Source organism: Xenopus laevis, chromosome 8L, assembly GCF_017654675.1.
Source record: "Xenopus laevis strain J_2021 chromosome 8L, Xenopus_laevis_v10.1, whole genome shotgun sequence".
In the NCBI taxonomy this organism is placed as follows: domain Eukaryota; kingdom Metazoa; phylum Chordata; class Amphibia; order Anura; family Pipidae; genus Xenopus; species Xenopus laevis.
The window spans coordinates 13,417,708-13,438,739 of NC_054385.1; the positions used below are offsets into that span (position 1 = coordinate 13,417,708).

The following is a 21,032-nucleotide window of genomic DNA, read 5'->3' on the forward strand; positions in this document are numbered from 1 at the left end:
TTCGGTTCGGTATTCGGCCGAATCCTTCGTGAAGGATTCGGGGGTTCGGCCGAATCCAAAAAAGTGGATTCGGTGCATCCCTAAAATATGCACAATTGCAGTAGCACATTGGGACCAACTAGGCACCTGCCCTCATACCTACCACATACCTCTAATGCCATCATCCTCAGGTATCTGTTATATCAGCTGGTTGGTTGCTGTTACTGACTGTTGATTGGTTGAAACTCTCCTCTTATCAAAACAAAGAGACTGAAGGCTAACAGCTGAGGGTGACAGCAGAAACTGAGAATCAGGCATAAGGGCACAGTTGTGCAGTGCCAATCTAGGTCCATACAGAATGGGTTTGCTGAAATGGGAGTGGAGGAACCCATCTGGCTTACAAGGAGCCCAGAACTCACCTAACAGCCGAGGGATGAACTGGAGCCCTAACTGAGCCATGCCTGATCGCCAACATTAGTGTCCAACCTCACTAATGCTCTTCAATGTAGGCTATTCCTATCAACAATGTTCCATAATCTAGTGGAAACCATCAAAGAAGAGTTGATATAAAACTTCATATCATATTCCATCAGACCCACTGTGAATACATTGATTTACATTTACATTACTTAGTGTCTACTCTTGGAGTATGACGAGTTGTATTCTCCAACAGAGCCCTTCTATATTTCCTTTCATAAAAATAGGATTCTGACCTTGCATTGCTGATTATCTCTCTTGTTTACACGGAAAATACAGGCGCAAAAGGGTGAAGCTTGAGCAGGTGGAACCCAGGATTTCTTCTCACACAGCTGATATGGAAATTCTATATAAAGAGGCCATTGTGACCAGTTTCTTGGCACGGAGTATTAGGCTTCTGGTTTTGTCTACTAGCAGACACTGCAAGGTAAAGTACACATTTTCAGTTGGTTTTAAAGTTATTGGTAAACGTAACTGCTACTAAAAGCAGTATTCATTTGGCTGTTTATATTCTCTGCACTGCTGGTTCAGATTACTGGAGCAATGTGGCAGAAGTCAAGCGATTAACAGACCTGGAGGGCCAACATTTGCAGAACCAGGGAACAGATAATAATAATGAATACTGCTTTCAGTTGCAATAATATTCAGAAAAATCATCTGTCCTTACCTCTTTCGTAATGGGACTGGACAATGGATACATCTGGATTAGCAAAGAACATTCCAACTGCATAGCTGCGGCTGCCACGGGTCCCAATGGGCAGGTGGACATGTCTTCACTATTAATATGTAGTATGTGGCCACTTGGGGAAGATAAAACATAGAGGAAAGGAAGGCTTGTACCATATTCCAGATGGCATGGGTATTATAGACCTAGAACACTGCAATATTCTGTTCAACCTAAAATTTCTCTTAACTGTATGCCTTTAATTCTTTAGGCACAATGAGGTTCTTGGTGTTGGTAGCCATGACGGCCTGTTTCCTACAGGCGGGTTTCGCATTTAAAATCGCCTCCTTCAATATACAGAGATTTAGCATGACGAAAGTGGATGATCCAGTTGTGTTAGAACTCTTGATCCGGGTAAGAGCTTGAGCAAATTCTATATCTGGCATTAAAGCGGTAATGTAATACAAACACACAGTTAGCATGGGAATGCTATTAATTATGTATTCATACAAAGTAGACCAATTACAGGCTAGTATAATCCCTGGCTATTAGAACCTGCTTAGCACTAATTACTTGCTCTTGGCTTTGACTCTCTGTTCATGCCCTTTAGAACTGACCAGCTACACATGTCCTCTCTTGGTGTATACAGTAATTCTCCAATTATATTGTCATATCCATGATCATCAAGTAAGTCATATATATCAAGGTGGCATGTTATTATAATTCTTATAAGGCTCAAAGGCTCAGCAGCAAAGTGGAAATTATTTTGCAATGCTGGCAATTACGGCTTACAGCTGCATGGGAATATGAGTTGCTTTCCTCTTCTTCTTGTATTCCTAAGGCTCTTTGATATCTGAGCTGAACTTCTGGATTCTTCTACATATGTGATTAGATGATAATACATATATAGAGAGAAAACTCAGCTCAATGTTGTGAGACTTTACCTTCAATCTTCTTTTTCTCTTGTTGGACTGAAGCTAAACATTAGACCAGGGATCCCCAACCTTTTTTTTCCCCTTGAGCCACATTCATATATTAAAAGTATTAGTATTTAACTAGAAACCCCATAAAACATCTAATTGCTGTCACATTATTCTGGTTGTGGTTCCAATCTTTTCCAGATCCTGAGCAGATACGAAATTATTGCCATTGAGGAGGTGATGAATGCAGATAACACCGCGATTATCAGTCTTGTCAAGGAACTCAGCTTGTAGGTATTTGGCTGCAGCCCTTGAATCGTACTTACTGTGACTACTGTTTCATTCTGAATGAAATGGCATAATGGGTTTTTGGTCGTTGTCCCTGCCAGCTGGACAAGGTACAATTTGTGCTCCTTAAAACCCCTTAAATGGAATAGAAACACTGATGCACTGCACGTTCCTCACCAGAATGTTGGGCAGCTCTGCCACCATTGAGTTGCCAAACCTTGCAGACGTAGAAAATAGCTATACAAGATCTTTTCTATAATGCTGGTGTATTTAGAAGAGCAGATCTAGTGTACTATCACACCGTTAAGGGTCAATCTCTGTTTTGTAGTTGTGTGCAGGGTTCCCCTCAGCCATAGCTTGGTGTTCTTCTGCTTCTTCTGCTTAGGAAAGATTTGAGGAAGATTTCTAATTTTTTTCCTAAGCAAAAGAACATCAGAGCAGCCTCTTTCTTTCTCCTGACAACTTCCTTGACTACTCGGTGGTCAGACTGGTGGGAAACTGACCAGCAGGTGGCGATGTTGTAATAAAATTTATTATAGGAATTAAAAGAAAATAAATAATGAATGCAAATGACAAAAGTGCTTAGAATAGCACGCTCATCAATTTTACATTCACTTATTTTAAAGGTTTACTTATCCTTTAAATGAGTTTTCATTAAATTAAAATTTTAAAGAAGCTCAAAATCTAATAATTAAAGGGAGATTCATTCAGTTTTCAGGGCTGTGTAAGGCAAAACTTACAATTAGGATTAGAAGAGACCCAATAATAATGCAGTAGCAAAAATAACTATGAAGGTAAAAAAATCTTTATTAGGACATGTATAGCTTAACGCCTAATGCGTTTGTGGCAAATGAGCACTTACTCACAGCCTATGAGTAAATGCCCATTTGGCACAAAAAAAGCATAATTAGGGGGGCCCATGGAGGCCCTAATTAAAATATATATTGGTAAAACAGGTTAACCTCTGGACATTTTGAGGGCCCTAACATTTATTTGCTGTGGGGCCCAGTAACATCTAGTTACGCCACTGCATATAACTGTTCTTAACACTGTGAATGAATAGAAATTAACCAAAATATACACTGCTCCTTTATTCATGTATTACCCTTTGGCTTCAATTGCAGAGCTACCAAACTGAACTACAATGTGCTGATTTCAGATCATCTGGGCCGCAGTTCTTACCGTGAGAAGTACGCCTATGTGTACAGGTAAGCGGCAGCCCCATTATTTACTAATGATCGATTTCTATGGAATTGTTGGGGCCTAACGAAAACAAGAGTTCACCCTTTGATAAATACTCATTGAGTTTATAATTTTATATGTCCCTTAGATCAGATGGGGGGATCCAATGAGAGAGCAGCGTTTCTGTACCAATATGACTGTGTTTCTTTCTTCTCCGCAGGGAAGATATTGTAAAGCCTACCGAGTGGTATCACTTTGATGATGGCTGTGAGAACTGCGGTACAGACAGCTTCATACGGGAACCCTTTGTGGCTCGCTTCACTTCACTCACTACCGGTATGTATAGGAAAATGGAAGTGCACAGACAGCATTGGCTATTTATAATATCCATATTAGAAGGGGGATGTCATGTAAAGTTATAACATTTTGCACCTGGTCTAGAAAATCATAGCAACCAATAAGCAATTAACATTTATTGGGCTCCTGTATGCAGTGTCGGACTGGCCCACCAGGATACAGTATGTGCCCTACTTTCTCTGTAGCCATTAACCATAGACTTGTTTAGCGCCCCTAGAGGTCACACAAGGCAAAGCTCTTGCAATGACTGACTAAAGTGACTATGCGCAAAAAGATCCACTGAGCTGGCTACTTCTTACTGGCCAAAGCATGCGGGTACAGGCTGATGACATAAGAGGGGCGAGAACTGACCAAAAGGGGCTGATATGCAGATCATTTGGTAGGAATCAGGGGAATCAGGGTGGCAAAAAAAAAAGACTCAGTAGGAATTGGGGCAGAACAAGAGTGTATTACAGGAACAGGTTTAGGGTCAGACTGGGCCTGCGGGACCCCAGAAAAAACCTGGTGGTTCCCGTGCCGCTCCCCTGAACTGCCGGCCCAAAATAAAATAATGTACGGCGCACCTCACACCGGTATTTGTGTATATCACCTTCGTTCACAAATGCGATTCGGGCCCCCAGAAGTTTGGAACCCGGTGGGCCCAAATGCTCCAGTGCGACCCTGAACACTTTCAGACTGGGCTGGCGGGACACCGGGAAAAAACTCAGTGGGGCCTGACCAGCAGACCCAGAGAGGTGCGGCTGGAGGTTGAAGTCCGATGCTGATCAGAAAATACATTGTGGGTAAATTTGTTATGCTGGTCCCTGCCTTTTGGCTGCTATTTTATATAGGCTAGGCCAGTGTAACAGCAGCCAGGTGGCAACCCAAAGATCGGATCATAACAGAGACCAATGCAGCCCCATCAGACTAGGACCATATCAACATGTGGTCCAAACCCAACGGGCAATTTTCAGCTAGATATCTGTCAGATAGGACATAGGGAAGGGCCCGTACATGGGTAGAGAAGCTGAAAACTTGTTCTGAAGGGACCAGATCAGCAGCTTAAATCTGTCTGTGTATGGTCAGCTTAATGCAAGTATGATGGCACCACTCGGTAATACAGTTAGTGCTCATATGTAGATAGTACAATTGTACAACTAATGGCAAGTTCGCATTGTTATGTATAAAGGGGCAACTGCACAGCAAGAATGCTCTGTGACCAGAATAAGCTGCTGTTTAAATCAAACCACACTCACATCCATACCCAACAAGAAGTGCTGCAGTACTGTACCTAACTTGAACACAAGGTGGCACTTTAAGACAGCGGTGCGCAGACATCTGCTCTGCATTACTGCCCATGACTCATGTGACTCATTCTGCTTGGCTGACAGTCAATGCAGTGCCACTTGCTGAAACCTGGGACCTTTATATAACCAACACGAATCAGCCAGTCATAACTGCCTGTGCTCCGAGGTGAAAAGTTGAATACCATGGAAGCACGTCTGTTTCCAATTCCCCCATGTTGGCGGGCATATGGAACACAAATAATTATACTCTATCCTACATAATTAACTCTCAGCACATATTTAAGCAATAAACACAATTAGCATTAACATTGGGCAGGATAAGTAACATTTATTCTCAAAGAGGCAGGATCTGAACGTTCTAGTGTTTGCACTTTAAAGGGCAAGTACTCATGGGGCTGCTGTATCTCCATCCATGTTCAGCAGCTGTAGGCAGTTTCATCTCAACTTATTTTCTGGGTTCTTTCTCCGGCTCATATGGCACAGTAATTTTATACTGTAGCTGAGTATGTAACAAGGGTCCCCATATGTTATGCGCATATATAACCTTGTAAATGAACCTTAATCAGCTCTGTGCCAAGGTGATAAAAGGGCACAGCCAGGTCTAGATTTGTGGAAAGGCCACCTAGGCCCGGGCCTAGGGCGGCAGGATTTTAGGGGGGCAGCATGCTGTCCAACCACACCCACATTTGTTCAAAAACACTAGGGATGCGTTGGAGATACAATCATTTTTAGATTTTCCCATTGCTCCAGTGCAGATGATGACAATTTGCATGAATAAAGGAGAGGGGACAGGGGCGACGAACGCCAGTGGGCCTAGGGGTGCCCACTATATAAATCCGGCCCTGGGCACAGCAACTAACTAGACTAGATTTAGGGTTCTGTTAAACTGTGGGTCGTGTTCAGTGTCGGACTGGCCCACCGGGATACCAGGAAAACTTCCGGTGGGCCCAGGTGTCAGTGGGCCCTCTTGCTCTAACCATTTAGCCTATTTCATGGTCATTCCCTATTTATTTATGGAAAAAAATGCTTAATGATGGAAGAATATAGTAAGTAGATATAAAAGACTAGGAGAATAAAGAGCTTGGGTGAGGAGAGGAGGAATAAGTGTTTGGAAAGTGGGTCCACGGTCTAAGAGTTTCTGGTGGGCCCCTGGCATCCCAGTCCAACACTGGTCGTGTTTCCCCTTTACTATAATCAGCCATTAGGCTGTGCCCCTCCTTCTCCTGCTTTGGGCTCTTCTATGGCAGACAGCCCTGCAGTTTAGGGACCACTGTGTCTATTAAACTTGACATCAATGGTAAATTTTATATAGTAACCGCAACACAGAAGCAGCTTCAGTACCACTACCATCATCCTTTGTTCCCGTGTTTCTCAAATTATACGGAGCTTTGTATATCATTGCAGTGGAGAATTAAATATCCTCTTTTTATTAAAATTATGGAACACAAATTAGCCATTAGAGGTCTCTCTTTCCTTCCTTCCGTTTTTGAAACAAGTTATTTGGCCATTAACATTGCAGGAGAGTACACTGTCCTCTAACTTTCGGTGACGAGGCAGTGAGGTAGCATGGAGCCTAGGTTGCCCCCGAACAGGCCATGGTTCCCCTTTAAAATGTAAATATAATTAATATACAAGTATAGGATCCATTATCCAGAAACCCGTTATCCAGAAAGCTCCAAATTTTTAAAACGGATTTCCTTTTTCTCTGTAATAATAAAACAGTACTTTGTACTTGATCCCAACTAAGATAAGGAGCAAAAACAGCCTATCGGATTTATTTCATGTTTAAAGCATTTTCTAGTAGACTTAAGGTATGAAGATCCAAATTACATGAATATCCATTATCCAGAAATCCCCCGGTCCCAAGCATTCTGGATAACAGGTTCCATACTTGTATATCAAATACTGTCCAACAGTTATTCACCAATAATTTCCAGCATCCCCTGATAGCCAGAGGATGATGGAGGGATCAGCAGTCACCGGGTTCAATGTGCAAAGTGAAATTTCAGACCCAAATGCCATGTATTTTTATCCACAATTCACCCTCCCCCCCCCGAATTCCAGTGTCATTGCAGGCACCAGGGGGAGTTGTGCTTGACATAAATATGACTGATTCTTTAGGAGCCTGCTGAATTTATTGCCACAGCCCTTATTGGAAACCCTGGAGCTACCACCACCTTTGAAGGTGGCAGAGCTACAAGGTTCTCTTGTGTCAATGTGCACTCTCCTTTATGTTCAATAACTTTACAGTGATTTGTAATCCAACATTAAAAATAGAGGGGCCCTCTGTATAATATCTCTTGTCATTCTTCCATTTTAGTGGTGAAGGACTTTGCCCTGATCTCCATTCACACAAGTCCAGATTATGCTATCATGGAGGTGGACGCCCTATATGATGCGTGGGTAGATGCCAAGCAACGGCTGAAGATGGAGGTAACATGATTGATTACTGTTTTTACTCAATTTCCCTACATTCTCCGCATTGCAAAGCCAGTGTGGCAATCATCCATAGACTAGAGGCCCTGTTAGTCCTTTGGAGGGGTGAGAAGCAGATCATCTCCAATTCTTGGGCATAAAGGAGCTTGGGGGGTATATTTTAAAAGTTCCATTTAAATCTGTCATGGAATATCTTTACGAGGTTCCTGTTATGTCTTTCTCTACTCTCGCGGTGCCCTTGGAGTTTTTGAAATATATTTTGCATTTCAAGTTGGTTATAGTTACATGTATTTCAGGCTGTACAGTATGAGAGTAGAGTAAATAGAGTACACAGTGTATTTCTTCTTTGTGTTTAATATAAGTTGCATTAATTGTCTTCTCAAATGCACTCTTTCAAACCAACTGACATAATTTCAGTGGTAGTCTTCTCAACTATATGATATAACTGTCTTCTTAAAGGTTGTCTTCCCATACATGAAGTATAACTGACTTCCCAAATATAGTTTTGACTATCAATTAACATATTTATTCAGTGGTAGTCTTCTCAACCATGTGACATAACCATCTTTTCAAAGGTAGTCTTCTCAAACAATTGAAGTAACATCAATTGACATATCTGTCCAAAAGTGCCCTTCCCAACCAAGCAACAAAACTGTCCTCTCAGCAATGTTCCCTCTAATTCCTTCTTGGCTATGTGCACACATTTTAAACACTTGAGCACAGTTTTTAAAAACTGTGTGCTCAGGTCAGAATGAATACAAAATTTTGTATTTTCACACAATGTTTTGTGCGCACCACAATTTGTGCACACAAATTTCTGTGCTAGGACAATCAATCACCTTAGAGGGAACATTGCTTCTCAGAGGTAGTCTTTCCAACCAAGTAACATAACCATCTTATTAAAAGTAGCCTTTTGAAAGTAACTTAACTATCTTCTCCAAGATAACTTTTCCAACCAAGTGACATAACTGTCTTATCAAGGGTAGTCTTCCCAAACAAGTGGCACAACTGTCTTCTCAAGGGTAGTCTTCTCAAACAAGTGGCACAACTGTCTTCTCAAGGATAGTCTTCCCAAACAAGTGGCATAACTGTCTTCTCAAGGGTAGTTCTCCCAAACAAGTGACATAACTGTCTTCTTTTAAAGGTAGTCTTCCCAAACAAGTGACATAACTGTCTTCTCAAAGTTAGTCTTCCCAAACAAGTGGCATAACTGTCTTCTCAATGGTAGTCTTCCCAAACAAGTGGCATAACTGTCTTCTCAAAGGTAGTCTTCCCAGACAAGTAGCATAACTGTCTGCTCAATGGTAGTCTTCCCAAACAAGTGACATAACTGTCTTCTTTTAAAGGCAGTCTTCCAAAACAAGTGGCATAACTGTCTTCTCAAAGGTAGTCTTCCCAAACAAGTGGCATAACTGTCTTCTCAAAAGTAGTCTTCCCAGACAAGTGGCATAACTGTCTTCTCAATGGTAGTCTTCCCAAACAAGTGGCATATCTGTCTTCTCAAGGGTAGTCTTCCCAAACAAGTGGCACAACTGTCTTCTCAAAGGTAGTCTTCTCAAACAAGTGGCACAACTGTCTTCTCAAGGATAGTCTTCCCAAACAAGTGGCATAACTGTCTTCTCAAAGGTAGTCTTCCCAAACAAGTGACATAACTGTCTTCTTTTAAAGGTAGTCTTCCAAAACAAGTGGCATAACTGTCTTCTCAAAGGTAGTCTTCCCAAACAAGTGGCATAACTGTCTTCTCAAAAGTAGTCTTCCCAGACAAGTGGCATAACTGTCTTCTCAATGGTAGTCTTCCCAAACAAGTGGCATAACTGTCTTCTCAAAGGTAGTCTTCCCAGACAAGTGGCATGTCTCCTGGAGATAAAGTTTATGAACAAATGTTATGTGCAAAAAGGATCTCTTTTTGTAATTGTCCTGACTCCCAAACAGGATACCTATATTCATAGAAATGTTATACAAAAATATATATACTCTTGGTAATCGTTTTGCTTTTAATGGCCCTCTTTCCAATAAAGAGACATGCCTAGTCTATTGGTTGTTGTTCTGCTTTCAAAGACACTCTACACAGCCAAGTAACATTCCTACATAGTGAAAGAGAATGAAACTCTGTGTATTCAGATTTCCCTGTGACCACCCCTGACTTGGATGGATTATGTTCTCAAGCTAGCCTTGGTCACTAGTACCCTGGCCTTGAGGGTGGAGCAACCTGCTTGGTTGTAAGAGCAGATCTTGGTTTTCTGTGCTGTGGAGCAATAGCTCTTTGCTCTCTCACTGGTCATTCCCTTTTTACAAGTCTATAGCAACCCTGTGATTTCTTTGTTTGCGGTTCTATTATAAAGGAATTTAAGATTTTAGGAATTTAAGGAATTTTGGCTTTCCTTAATTTTTGGAAGCCAACTGTGATTTATAATGCTTCCAAATTTATACTACCACTCTTGCCCAGTGCCAAGTTGTTTTGAAAATACGGTTTATGATACCGATACCATGTTTTGGCTTGTGCTTCAAGCTAGCACTGCAGTGAGAGTTCATTGTATCTATAATCCTATACTTAAAGTTATGGATGGGATATTTTTGGACTACCACTGGGCCAATTCCTGACCTGGCACAATAACATAAACAGTGTCGGACTGGGCCGGCGGGACACCGGGAAAAAACCCGGTGGGCCCCGGGCTCTAGTAGGCCCCGCCGGCCCAGATCCGCTATTTAGTTTGGCTGCGCGACCCCACTTTGTCGGGGGTCGCGCTAGAATAGAGGATCTGCGCATGCGCACAAAGGTATTGCAGCGCGTGTGCGCACAAACGCGGCGCCGCGCGCATGCGCACTGCTCCGCTGAAGCACGCCGGAGAGGCAGCGGGGCCCTGGGGCAATAGCCCCGGTGGGCCCGAAGCCCCCCAGTCCGACCCTGAACATAAAAGAAGCCAATGCTTTAGTTCAGTTATCTGAGCTCTGTAGGTTATAAATAAAAAAAATCCACCCTCCCTATAACCCTGCCCTTACATATTATTATTAATAACTTATTTTTAGAGCGCCAACATATTGCGCAGGGCTGATTCTACCTGTATTCTATTCTACATGCCTTCATCTTTGCCATGACCTCAAGCCCTTCACTTTGCACCTGGGAATCTTTCAAGCCAACATCTCCAAATTTGCTAACCATTAAATAGCAAGCTCTTATGCGCAAGGTACTCAGATTCTTCTGTTTCATTCTATGAGCCTTGATTATAGTGTTGTAAGTGTTGAAACAATTTGCAATTCTTTTTCATTTTTTATTTGTGGTTTTTGAGTTATTTGGCTTTTTATTCAGCAGCTCTCCAGTTTGCAATTTCAGCAATGCGGTTCCTAGGGTCCAAATGAGCTTAGCAACCATGCGTCAGTATGAATAAGAGACTGGAATATGATTAGGAGAGGATAAAAAGTAGCAACAACTGTACATTTGTAGCCTTACAGAGCATTTGTTTTAGATGGGGTATTGGAAACAGGTCTTGAAAGTTGTTTAAAATTAGCCGTTCGATAACATACTAAAAGTTAACTGAAAGGTGAACCACCCCTTTAAATATAATACAGGCTGTAAAAGATCAGGGAATAAACTGTAGCCAATGTAATTGCTCACTTAGGGGCAGATGTATTAAGGGTCGAATATCGAGGGTTAATTAACCCTCGATATTCGACTGGCGAATTAAAATCCTTTGACTTCGAATATCGAAGTCGAAGGATTTTGCTCAATTCGTTCGATCGAACAATCGAATGAATAATCGTTCGATCGAACGATTAAATCCTTCGAATCGAACGATTCAAAGGATTTTAATCCATCGATCGAAGGATTATCCTTCGATCAGAAAAAACTTGGAAAGCCTATGGCGACCTTCCCCATAGGCTAACATTGACTTCAGTAGCTTTTAGGTGGCGAACTAGGGGGTCGAAGTTTTTTCTTAAAGAGGCAGTACTTCGACTATCGAATGGTCGAATAGTCGAACGATTTTTAGTTCGAATCATTCGATTCGAAGGTCGAAGTAGCCCATTCGATGGTCGAAGTAGCCAAAAAAACACTTCGAAATTCGAAGTATTTTTTATTCTATTCCTTCACTCGAACTTAGTGAATGGGCCCCTTAATGTAAGAAAGTGGTTTACTTCTCCTCTAATTCAGGCTGGCGATAAAGAGACATATTTAGTAAGAGGACTGTATCCGTAATAACTAGAGATACCCATAAATGCTTTCTCCCACTGGCCACCATTCTTATCTGTATGAATATTACTGATTGGGATCATGCTATAGAAATGGACACTTTGGCTGGTAAAAAAAAACAGGTTGGGAGCACTGAAATAGCATCTGTAATACATTATAATTTCAAAGCATTTTCTGAGGTCTGGTTTTAATGCTGGCTAGATAAATTTCAGCAGATAGCACCAAAATAGATTTTTACAAAAATGTAAATAGGAATGTTTCTGGCACCATAAATAAAACAGCCTACGGTATCTCCTGGAGGTATCAGCAAACAACTGGGAGGCCACAACACATAGACAAGCACGTGTTTTTGACTCTTCCCAGCCTGCTTCATTATCTTTTATTAGCTTCCAGATCCTGCTCTTGCATTCTTTATGGACTATAAAGCACCAATAAAATAGTTATCTCAGGATATTCCCTAAGTTTTTAATTAGTAAAAATTTAGATATTCGGTCATGTATGTTTATTATTGGTGCCATTTAAAAAGGTGGCACTATAGTGAGCTTTATGAAATGTAATTTATAATGGGCTCAGGGTTGGAAATAGTGGTAGTCACATGCTCTGAGCGCTAGCACAATAAAGGGGGAGCAACTGGATGGAGGAAGGAAAGAGTGGTGGGGATCCTGTTTGAATGGCGATGGCTAGTGCACTGTGCAGCCAGGTTGGGGAGAGGGGGGTGGTGAGCAACAACCCCCTGAATAGGCAGTTTTCAGCTAGACAGCTTGTGCAAAACTGAGATGTCCAGTTCAAAATCAACCCTGGTTTAGCCCCTGCTCAGGTCCCAGGTATTCCAGATAATAGGTCCCAGGCATTCCAGATAATAGGTTCCATACCAGCCCAAGTAATATCAGTGCCCAAGGCGATACTACTTGGCTTGGTGCGCTTCCGCTCCCCTTCACCCTATTCTTTTACGATCTGCATTACAAAACAGGCCAATTTCTTTGCAGAATATCCTGATTTTAGGAGACTACAATGCTGCCTGCAGTTATGTTGCCAGCAGACACTGGCCAATAATCCGTCTTCGTCATGTTGAAGAATTAGTCTGGCTTATTGGGGATAAAGAGGACACCACTGTGAGCACAAACACCAACTGCGCATATGACAGGTGAGATGTGAGGTGCATGGACCAAGTACTGTTATGCATTTAATGTAGGTAGTCTCATATCAGCAGCGCCACTATACCTTCACATTTTCCTGCTGAATTGTGCTTAGTACCGGGGGATACCTATGCTGGCACAGATGTATGGCATCTCTCTGTAGAGTTGAGAAATCCTGCTATGGAGAGTGCCATTTACACACTCTTTCTGGATCTCTATTATTGGATTATAACACACCCATGGGGAGATGATAATGAGATGACAGGCCTACTAAAGAGACTATGTCTGTATACATGTATAGCCTGCTAGTACATTTAAAGATCTAGTTTTTGCCACATATTGAGCCAAACTGAGCCAGTTTTTTTTGCCTCATCTGGCCTTTGCACAATTGGACATATTTACACCATAGATAGCTAACCTTTAGGAGTGGCACAATCTAATAGCGTAAACAAGGAAAAACCTGGGAGGCAGAAGGTATCTGCTCAAGTGATTTTATTGGTATTTAACACTACATGTTTCGAGCCTCCTGGCTCTCAAGAGCCAGGAGGCTCGAAACATGTAGTGTTAAATACCAATAAAATCACTTGAGCAGATACCTTCTGCCTCCCAGGTTTTTCCTTGTTTACGCTATTAGATTGTTCCAGATTGAACTGTACCTTGGTGGAGGTACACAACAAGGAAGAAACCGACTACTGCACGCACCAGGGTCAAGGTCAACAGTCACCTGTGTTTATACTTTAGGAGTGGCAATAGGTGCATGTTATGGTTCCTACCCCCAGCTTTAAACCTTGTATTGGCACTTTGGTGGTTGAATCGGTTAGCATGCTGCTAACATGTCTTTTCTGCCATCTTTTCCAACTACCGTCTCTCTTTCAATCAGGATGGTTGCCGGTGGGGAAGAGTTGCAGAGAGGCATTGTCCCAGACACGGCCAAAGCCTTCAACTACCATGTGGCATATGACCTGACTTATGAGATGGTAAGTTTACTCAGTGTGTATGGCAGGTAATACATTAGCACAGCCTTTGTTTGTCTTGTAACACTGACTACTGACCTAACCCAGCCATTTCCCTCCATACACAGTATTACTGTACATCCCAACAATAAATGGCAACATCAATAACCCATATAAAGTATAAGCTCGAGCTTCATATGACACACTTTTTATGTGGTTAATAATACAGAATTCAGAACCTTATTTAACCCTGGGTTGTTTCATGCACCCAACAAACCACATTTATGAGGTCCAATGTATTCTTGTCTATAACTTTAATTGTCACGAGTAGAAAATGCAGTTTTATAGGCCAGATTTATATAAATGTCAGTAATGGTTTCATGGAGGCTTCTGTTTGATCACTTTAACAGGCTACATTAAAGTGCAATTCACAAATGAACTGGATTTGCTTTTCCTTATGTATTATGTGTAGTCCTATTCTGCTACTCTGGGAAATCTAGCACTAATTTTCTTCCCTATGACACTACAGCAGTCCTGAGTGTCCTCACACTGTATCTTTATAGAACCATGATACAGCCTGCCAGCCAGGAGCAACTTTACATAATATTTGAGATGGTTTTAGCTCAGAGCTTCTGGAGTTGTGGATTTCTACTTATTTGGCAGTTTCTTCAGAGTCCTGAGAAGAACTCCCTTTAGCTCTCCGTGTCCTATGAAAAACATTTTTTTTCACTCTGCAACTTCCTCTCTCATAGGGTTGCCGGGTCTAATTTTCAAAACCAGCCAAAGTCGGCTATAAAACCAGCCCAAAACTAGCCAAGAGGCACTCCAAAAGTAGCCCAAAAATAGCACAATATATGCAGTGAAAAAAAGTCTAAAAAATAAATGAATATATGTGAAACTAAGCCTTTTTCAAATTTTCACTGTTTCGCTAATTTTTCCATGAAGCAAAATGGGACAGATTCACCCGTCATCAGGGGCGTAACTACAGAGAGGGGCCCAGGAGTTATAGGTGCCCCATAAGGCCCTAATACATATATCGTTTCAATAAATATTGGTAATACAGGTCAACCTTTGAAAATTTTGATGGCCGGCAAATTTTGTCACCGGAAAGTCACCGGAAAATGCGAGAATGCTTAAGAGGGTTTGGAGACTGGGATACAGAGCCCAAAATCTGGTAACTCCCAACTTCTACACACAGTGCCATTGCATGCTGGGTATTGTAGTCTTACATTAAACGTGGCAGTTGGCAAATTGTTAAACAAAAACTACATTACCCAACATGCATTGGGAGATGCAGGCATGGCACATTAGGACAAGAAAAAAACTTTGGCTGGTTTCCAAAGTTCAAACCAGCCAAAGGCCCAAAAAAGTAGCCCCAAACTGTAGCTTGGCTAGTTTGTACTTTCAAAACCCACCTGGGCTTTAAATTAGTAGCCCAATTTGACTGGCGACCCTGCTCTCCCACTTCCTGTCAGCTTCCCTCCTAGCACTTCCTGTCAGCTTCCCACCTAGCACTTCCTGTCAGCTTTCCACCTAGCACTTCCTGTCAGCTTCCCACCTAGCACTTTCTGTGCAGTCCTTCCTTACTATCAGCACTCAGGGGCGAGGGCTCCTCCTCTTCCCTGCACAGAATAGCACAGCGGAAAGACAAATATACATAGCTCATCTATAAACTTGTTGCACTAAATATCACATGAATGGCAGAATGGAAACTATAAAAGGAAGCTAGGGGCCTTCTAGGACTACAACTCCCAACATCCCCCATCAACAGAGCCATTAGGGAATTACTGCTGGTTTAGGTTTTTTAACGGGTGGAGTTACAAAAGCTGCCTATCCTGTGATGAAAATCATGCTACGATAGAAATCAGGGGCATAACAATAAGTAGTAAGCAGACCCTGCGGCTGCAGGTGGGCCCAGGAGGTATCGGGGCCGCATGAGGCCCTAATTCATATACAATTTCAATAAATATTGGTAAAACACAACCGCTGAACATTTTGTGAGCCTAAAAAATAATTTGCTGTGGGGCCCAGTAATGTCTAGTTATACCACTGATAGAAAAGCTATCAGCAAAAATGGGATTGTAGAACCCTGATTTGCTAGATTTAAGGGGAAGTAAATGCTTCCCAAACGGTTTAGGGCTTCCAGTGGCGGAACTACCGGGGGAGCAGGGGGTGCCAGGGCCCGCACCCCCTCAGGGCCCCCGGCAGTCTGTTCACCGCTGAAAATGCGGCCGTACGGAGGAGGGCGGGGCCCGGCTGCGCGTCACGCACCAGGGCCCGCCGCCTCAAGGAACGCTACTGATGGCTTCTGTTAGAATTCATTAAACAAATACAATTTTCTCTATTAGTTAGGGCTCAGTTACAGGGCAGGGAGAAAAGCACAGACACAAAAACGGCTACTGCAGCACATTTGCTGCATGAATATAGCATGGCTAGTGTTTTATTAGCACTATATTAATGAGGGGTAGGCAAGGGGATTGCATATTTTGGAAGTGCGAGTTAGGGAGCCATAGCAGCACTATGGAGCTCTGTCCCTACCAGAGAAGCAGAATGCAGATATGCACCTGCAACATGTGCTTTGAAAATGAGCAGTGTTTTGGGCGTACCACCTCACCCTGGGAGACCCCCACCCACTTCACAAATGTTCTCACTGCTACCCCTCTTTTATAGTCTTTGTAAACCTATCCTCCAGTCCCACAGAACTCAGACACAAAGCAGGTGTGGGACAGCAGGGTCTATGAGGGCCGGGGTACAACAGAATTTCTACAGGTTCCTTCTGGCCCAGTCTGACCCTGACCAACGGGTGTGAGTTTGCACCCCTTAATTCTCCTTCACCTGCAGCATGGACATAAGTAAACAACCCCTATAGCCTCCAGCTTCATCTACCTGATGCATATGCGAGTATTTTTCATTCCAAGCTGTAGATGGTTGCTCTTCTTTCTCTCTGCAGAGAAAGCCAATCAGAAACAAACCAACTAGTGATGTCACTCATACTGGCCAAGAAAGAAGGCAGCACACCCACCGACCCCTCAGATTTCAAGAAATCCAAATGTGTCTTGAACAACAACAAATAAAATACATCTCTTTTATTTCAGGCCAAAGCAGTGTCTGACCACTACCCTGTCGAAGTGGAGTTGTACGATGATGGTGAGTAGCAAAGAGTTCTGTCATCCGGAAATCCGGTATTCAGAAAGCTCCGAATTATGGGAAGGCCATCTCCCATAGAATTCATTTTAGTCAAATCATTCTAATTTCTACAAATGACTTCTTTTTTTTGTGTAATATTACCTGTAAAAGAGTTACCTTGTATTTGATCCCAACTAAGATATAGTTCATCCTTATTGGGGGGTAAAACAAACCAGATTTAAATTAAATTGTTAATTTTAGTAGACCTAAAGTATGGTGATCCACATTATAGAAAGACCCTCTTATTTGGAAAACTCCATGTTCAGGGACAAACATATTCAGGCTTGGACTTATTGTCCATATAGGCACCTGTAGTACTTGACTAGGGTGGCAGATTCAGGTGGCGGCTTTGGGTGCCTACAGTATGTACTTGAAAAAACAACCCGCACACCAGACATTTGGGACTAAATCCAGAGGAGATGATCAGGGCTGGACTTATATCTGCGGCACCCCGTTGCCTCATGGTCCAAGTGCCCGCGGATCGCACCTGCTGATTGCGCACATGCACCATATCGCTGGGGAACAATGCGGCTGGTGGGCATGCCACCCCTAGAATTTTGCTGCCCTAGGTCTGGGCCTTTGTGGCCTCGCCACAAATACGGCCCAGAATTAAATGAGGGGGTATCCAGATCAGTCTCTGTGCATCAGCTGGACTGTGCACTTTCTATTTGGGTACGAGAGAGGCAGGAAAGCTATTAATCTGGCTTTGGATACAGAAAGTCAAAGCCAGAAACTGTTTTTGGCAAATAGGGATGGTTAGTAAGACAATGGCAATCAATTGGCACAAATCTTAAGGGTGCACATCCCACGGTAACCACTTACCGCCTGATTTAACAGTGCAAAACAAAGGCTTTTTGATTTATAGAACTTTTTGGAGTGCTAGAACTCTTGGGAATCAGAACATGTAGGGCTGTTGGGCAGTGTTACCGTTCAAGCTGTAGCAGAGTTGATCAATATGCATGATATCAAATATCATTGCACTAAAGCTATAACAATGGGGGTGTGACATTAGGGTGCAGCTGCTTGGGGAGCCCAGGGTCCCTGTGGGATACTGAATAGTGCATAGTTTTTAATTTTAATATGTTGGCATATTTCAGCCCATAGAGATATGCCCTAACGAATAGCTTTTGTCTGCATTTAATTGTTGTGAGAAGGGATCTTCAGTCTCAGGTGGACCCTAGAAAGCCCTGTCTATGGATGCTGAGAAATGAATTATTTTCCAAGTACATCTCATTTAATTTGCATAAAACCTTCTACCTCTTTCTCTCTCAGTGTTATACAGTGGCCAGTCTTTTGAGCCCAGCGCCAGCACTGGGATAAGTGGTGGCCTCTCTCTCAATGGCCCCTGTACCTGTGAAGGGGTGGATTTTTCATCCTGTCGTGGGCGCTGCGGGGCCTCTGGAAAAACCTACCCCTGTAATTGCAACGCTTCTTGCACCAACTGCTGTGTTGACTATACTAGTTCTTGTAAACTCTAAAACTTCACAGCCAGAGGGGCCCACCAAGGCTGCCTAAGCTATCACGAACAAACTCAATAAACTGCACGTTGCTTACATACTAAGACAATGCGTCATTTATTTTCTGGTCCCACCGACACCTAATCCAAATGAATAAACCATCTGGATTTCACTGGGGTAAAATAAGCACACAACTCAACTTGTTGAAATAATCAGTTGTTGCACACATACAGATTGACTTAAACTGGGTTTACTACTCTTGTCACTCTAACTGTGCTTAATAAATGGGTAAAAACATTGTCTTTTCTTACTTGTATTCTTTAGGCATGGTGTTTTCTTAATGTTTATTTTTTCTCAGGGGACCCAGCTATGATATAGGGGGTCAGCTCCTAAACCCAAGATATGGTTTCGAAATTAATTATTCTATTCACCAAAACCCAAGATATGGTTTCGGAATGAATTATTCTATTCACCTTGCTTTAACTACTATTTGCATTGCTTTAACTACTATGCCATATCGAAGGGGTCATAGATATCCAGCCTTGATAGCATGGGGACAAAAATTAAAGTCATACCTCTGAATCTCTAAAGTAGGTTATACCAAAGAGATCACAGAGGTCACAAAACTAGTGGATATTTGCCCAACTTGGTCACTGAGGCAGAGAGTCCAATTGGGCTGAGCCCATTGTTTTTCCCTCAGGTCAATGATTAGATCATAATAGAGGTATAAGTCCTTAATTTTTAAGCCTCACTCTTAGATATCTGTCCAATGTTGTGTCTAGATACTGATGAGGTAGCCATGACTTTGGCCCCATAAATCCTCTTCCTCTTGGTCTTGCGTGCTAGCTTTGCCAAGGCCAGGAGCAGGTTGTGGCAGGCATCCTATCCTATTGTTCTGGGATACTGGGCACCCAAAATATAAACTATTCAGTAGAATTATAGGCATCTTTTGTCCTTTGCCCCTTTCACTTTAGTTAGAAATGGCCAACAGCACCAGCAAGGGCAGTCTGAACGCCTATCTTCTGCCTTAAATACACTGGTAACACCACATGTTGAGGTGTCAGAACTTTTCATTCCAGTGAATGGGGGGTGGGGAATGGGGCCATCAGTCTGATTTAAGCAGATAATCTCTATTTGCAAATTTCACAACATTTCTGGCAAGTTATTTCTCTTTGTCCAGTCATTGCCTATTTCTAAACTGATATCACACAGTAGAACGAGGCTCCAGATAGAAAATAAATAAACCTGAAATAAACCTGAGATAAGAGGGGTTTAACTATTTTTCAGTAATTTATTCCCAGTTTACAATTAGCTAATTTCCGTACTTCTTCCATTTGCATAAAACTGTCTGTCTTTCTCTCTCTCTTAGTTTTCTACAATGGCCAACGTTTTGAACCCAGGAGCAGCATTGGGATAGATGGTGGCCTCTCTCTCAACGGTCCATGTACCTGTGAAGGGGTGGATTTTACAACCTGTCTTGGGCGCTGCGGGGCCTATTCGAAATCCTTCCCCTGTAACTGTAATGCTGCCTGTGCCGACTACGTTAACTGCTGTGATGACTATGTTGGTTACTGTAAATTATAACTCCCCAATGCAGCTGGGGCCCACCAAGGCTGTCTAAACTATGAAAACACTCAATAAACTACACACTGCATATGTTTCATTTATTTCCTGTTACCTCTTATACCTAATCCAAATGAATAAACCATGTGTGTTTTGCTGGGGGTAAAACCAGCAAAAAAGATCAATTTGTTGAATAAATACATATGGACTTTATAGACTTGTTCAGTTGTTGATAGGAATCATTCATGGACATCAGCAGAAAATATTCCATGGTGGAGCAACACCAGAAAGTAACTTTTTAATATTAGTGAGGGATTAGTGATGAGCTTAGTGTGCTGCCAACAACGTGGGTCTGGCCTATTTGGGGTGGGGGTCCCACCTTGCCCTTTCCTGTAAATGTATATGAAGTCCTCTTCCCCATTCAAGATATAGTTTTAGATTTAATTACTCACCTTGCCTTGTCTACTACATTCATAGTAAAAAGATATTCTTCCATAGTAAAGGTATCATAGAGACCTAACTTAAAGATTTAGAGTTCCTGCCTAAAGCTGTCCATAAACAGAAAGATCAGTGAAGTCACCAAACAAGTGTCTGAACTGGCCACTAAGTAGAGGTTGGGCTAATATGATAAGATCAGGTTATAATAGGGGCCTATACAGACCCATGAGAAAGCCATCACCTCGCAGGATTGTTGTTTGGACATTGGTTGGACAAGCTAACGTTTTGGCCTCCTGCATGACTCAGTCTAGAGCAGTGTTCCACAACTAGTTGATTGTGAGCAACATGTTGTTCACTGACCCATTTGATGTAGCTAGTAGGGGCCTCAAAGCAGCTAATTTTTTTAAAAAAAAATTCTGGCTTGTAGGTAAGTTTTTGGGGCATAAAGACCACTACTAAACAGAACCTCCTGCAGGCTGCCAGTCCACATGGTGCTACCAAATAGCGAATTTGGCACTGAGTTT

The 21,032-nt window shown here is 42.3% G+C and overlaps 2 protein-coding genes across 4 annotated transcripts in view; one reads left to right on the forward strand and one right to left on the reverse strand.

The window, feature by feature from the left end:
• LOC108706216 (three prime repair exonuclease 2) overlaps nucleotides 1-21,032 on the reverse strand; it is a 200,435-nt gene that overhangs the window by 7,935 nt on the left and 171,468 nt on the right. The window lies entirely within an intron of this gene.
• Nucleotides 113-20,161, forward strand: MGC64462 (uncharacterized protein). Of its 3 annotated transcripts, none has more exons than XM_041571895.1 (10): nucleotides 113-883; nucleotides 1,392-1,534; nucleotides 2,242-2,330; nucleotides 3,453-3,536; nucleotides 3,731-3,846; nucleotides 7,474-7,586; nucleotides 12,762-12,919; nucleotides 13,792-13,888; nucleotides 16,960-17,011; nucleotides 18,323-18,605. In XM_041571895.1, exons 2-10 carry the CDS (start codon nucleotides 1,397-1,399, stop codon nucleotides 18,526-18,528), a joined length of 1,053 nt encoding a protein of 350 aa, XP_041427829.1. In that variant the 5' UTR covers nucleotides 113-883; nucleotides 1,392-1,396; the 3' UTR covers nucleotides 18,529-18,605.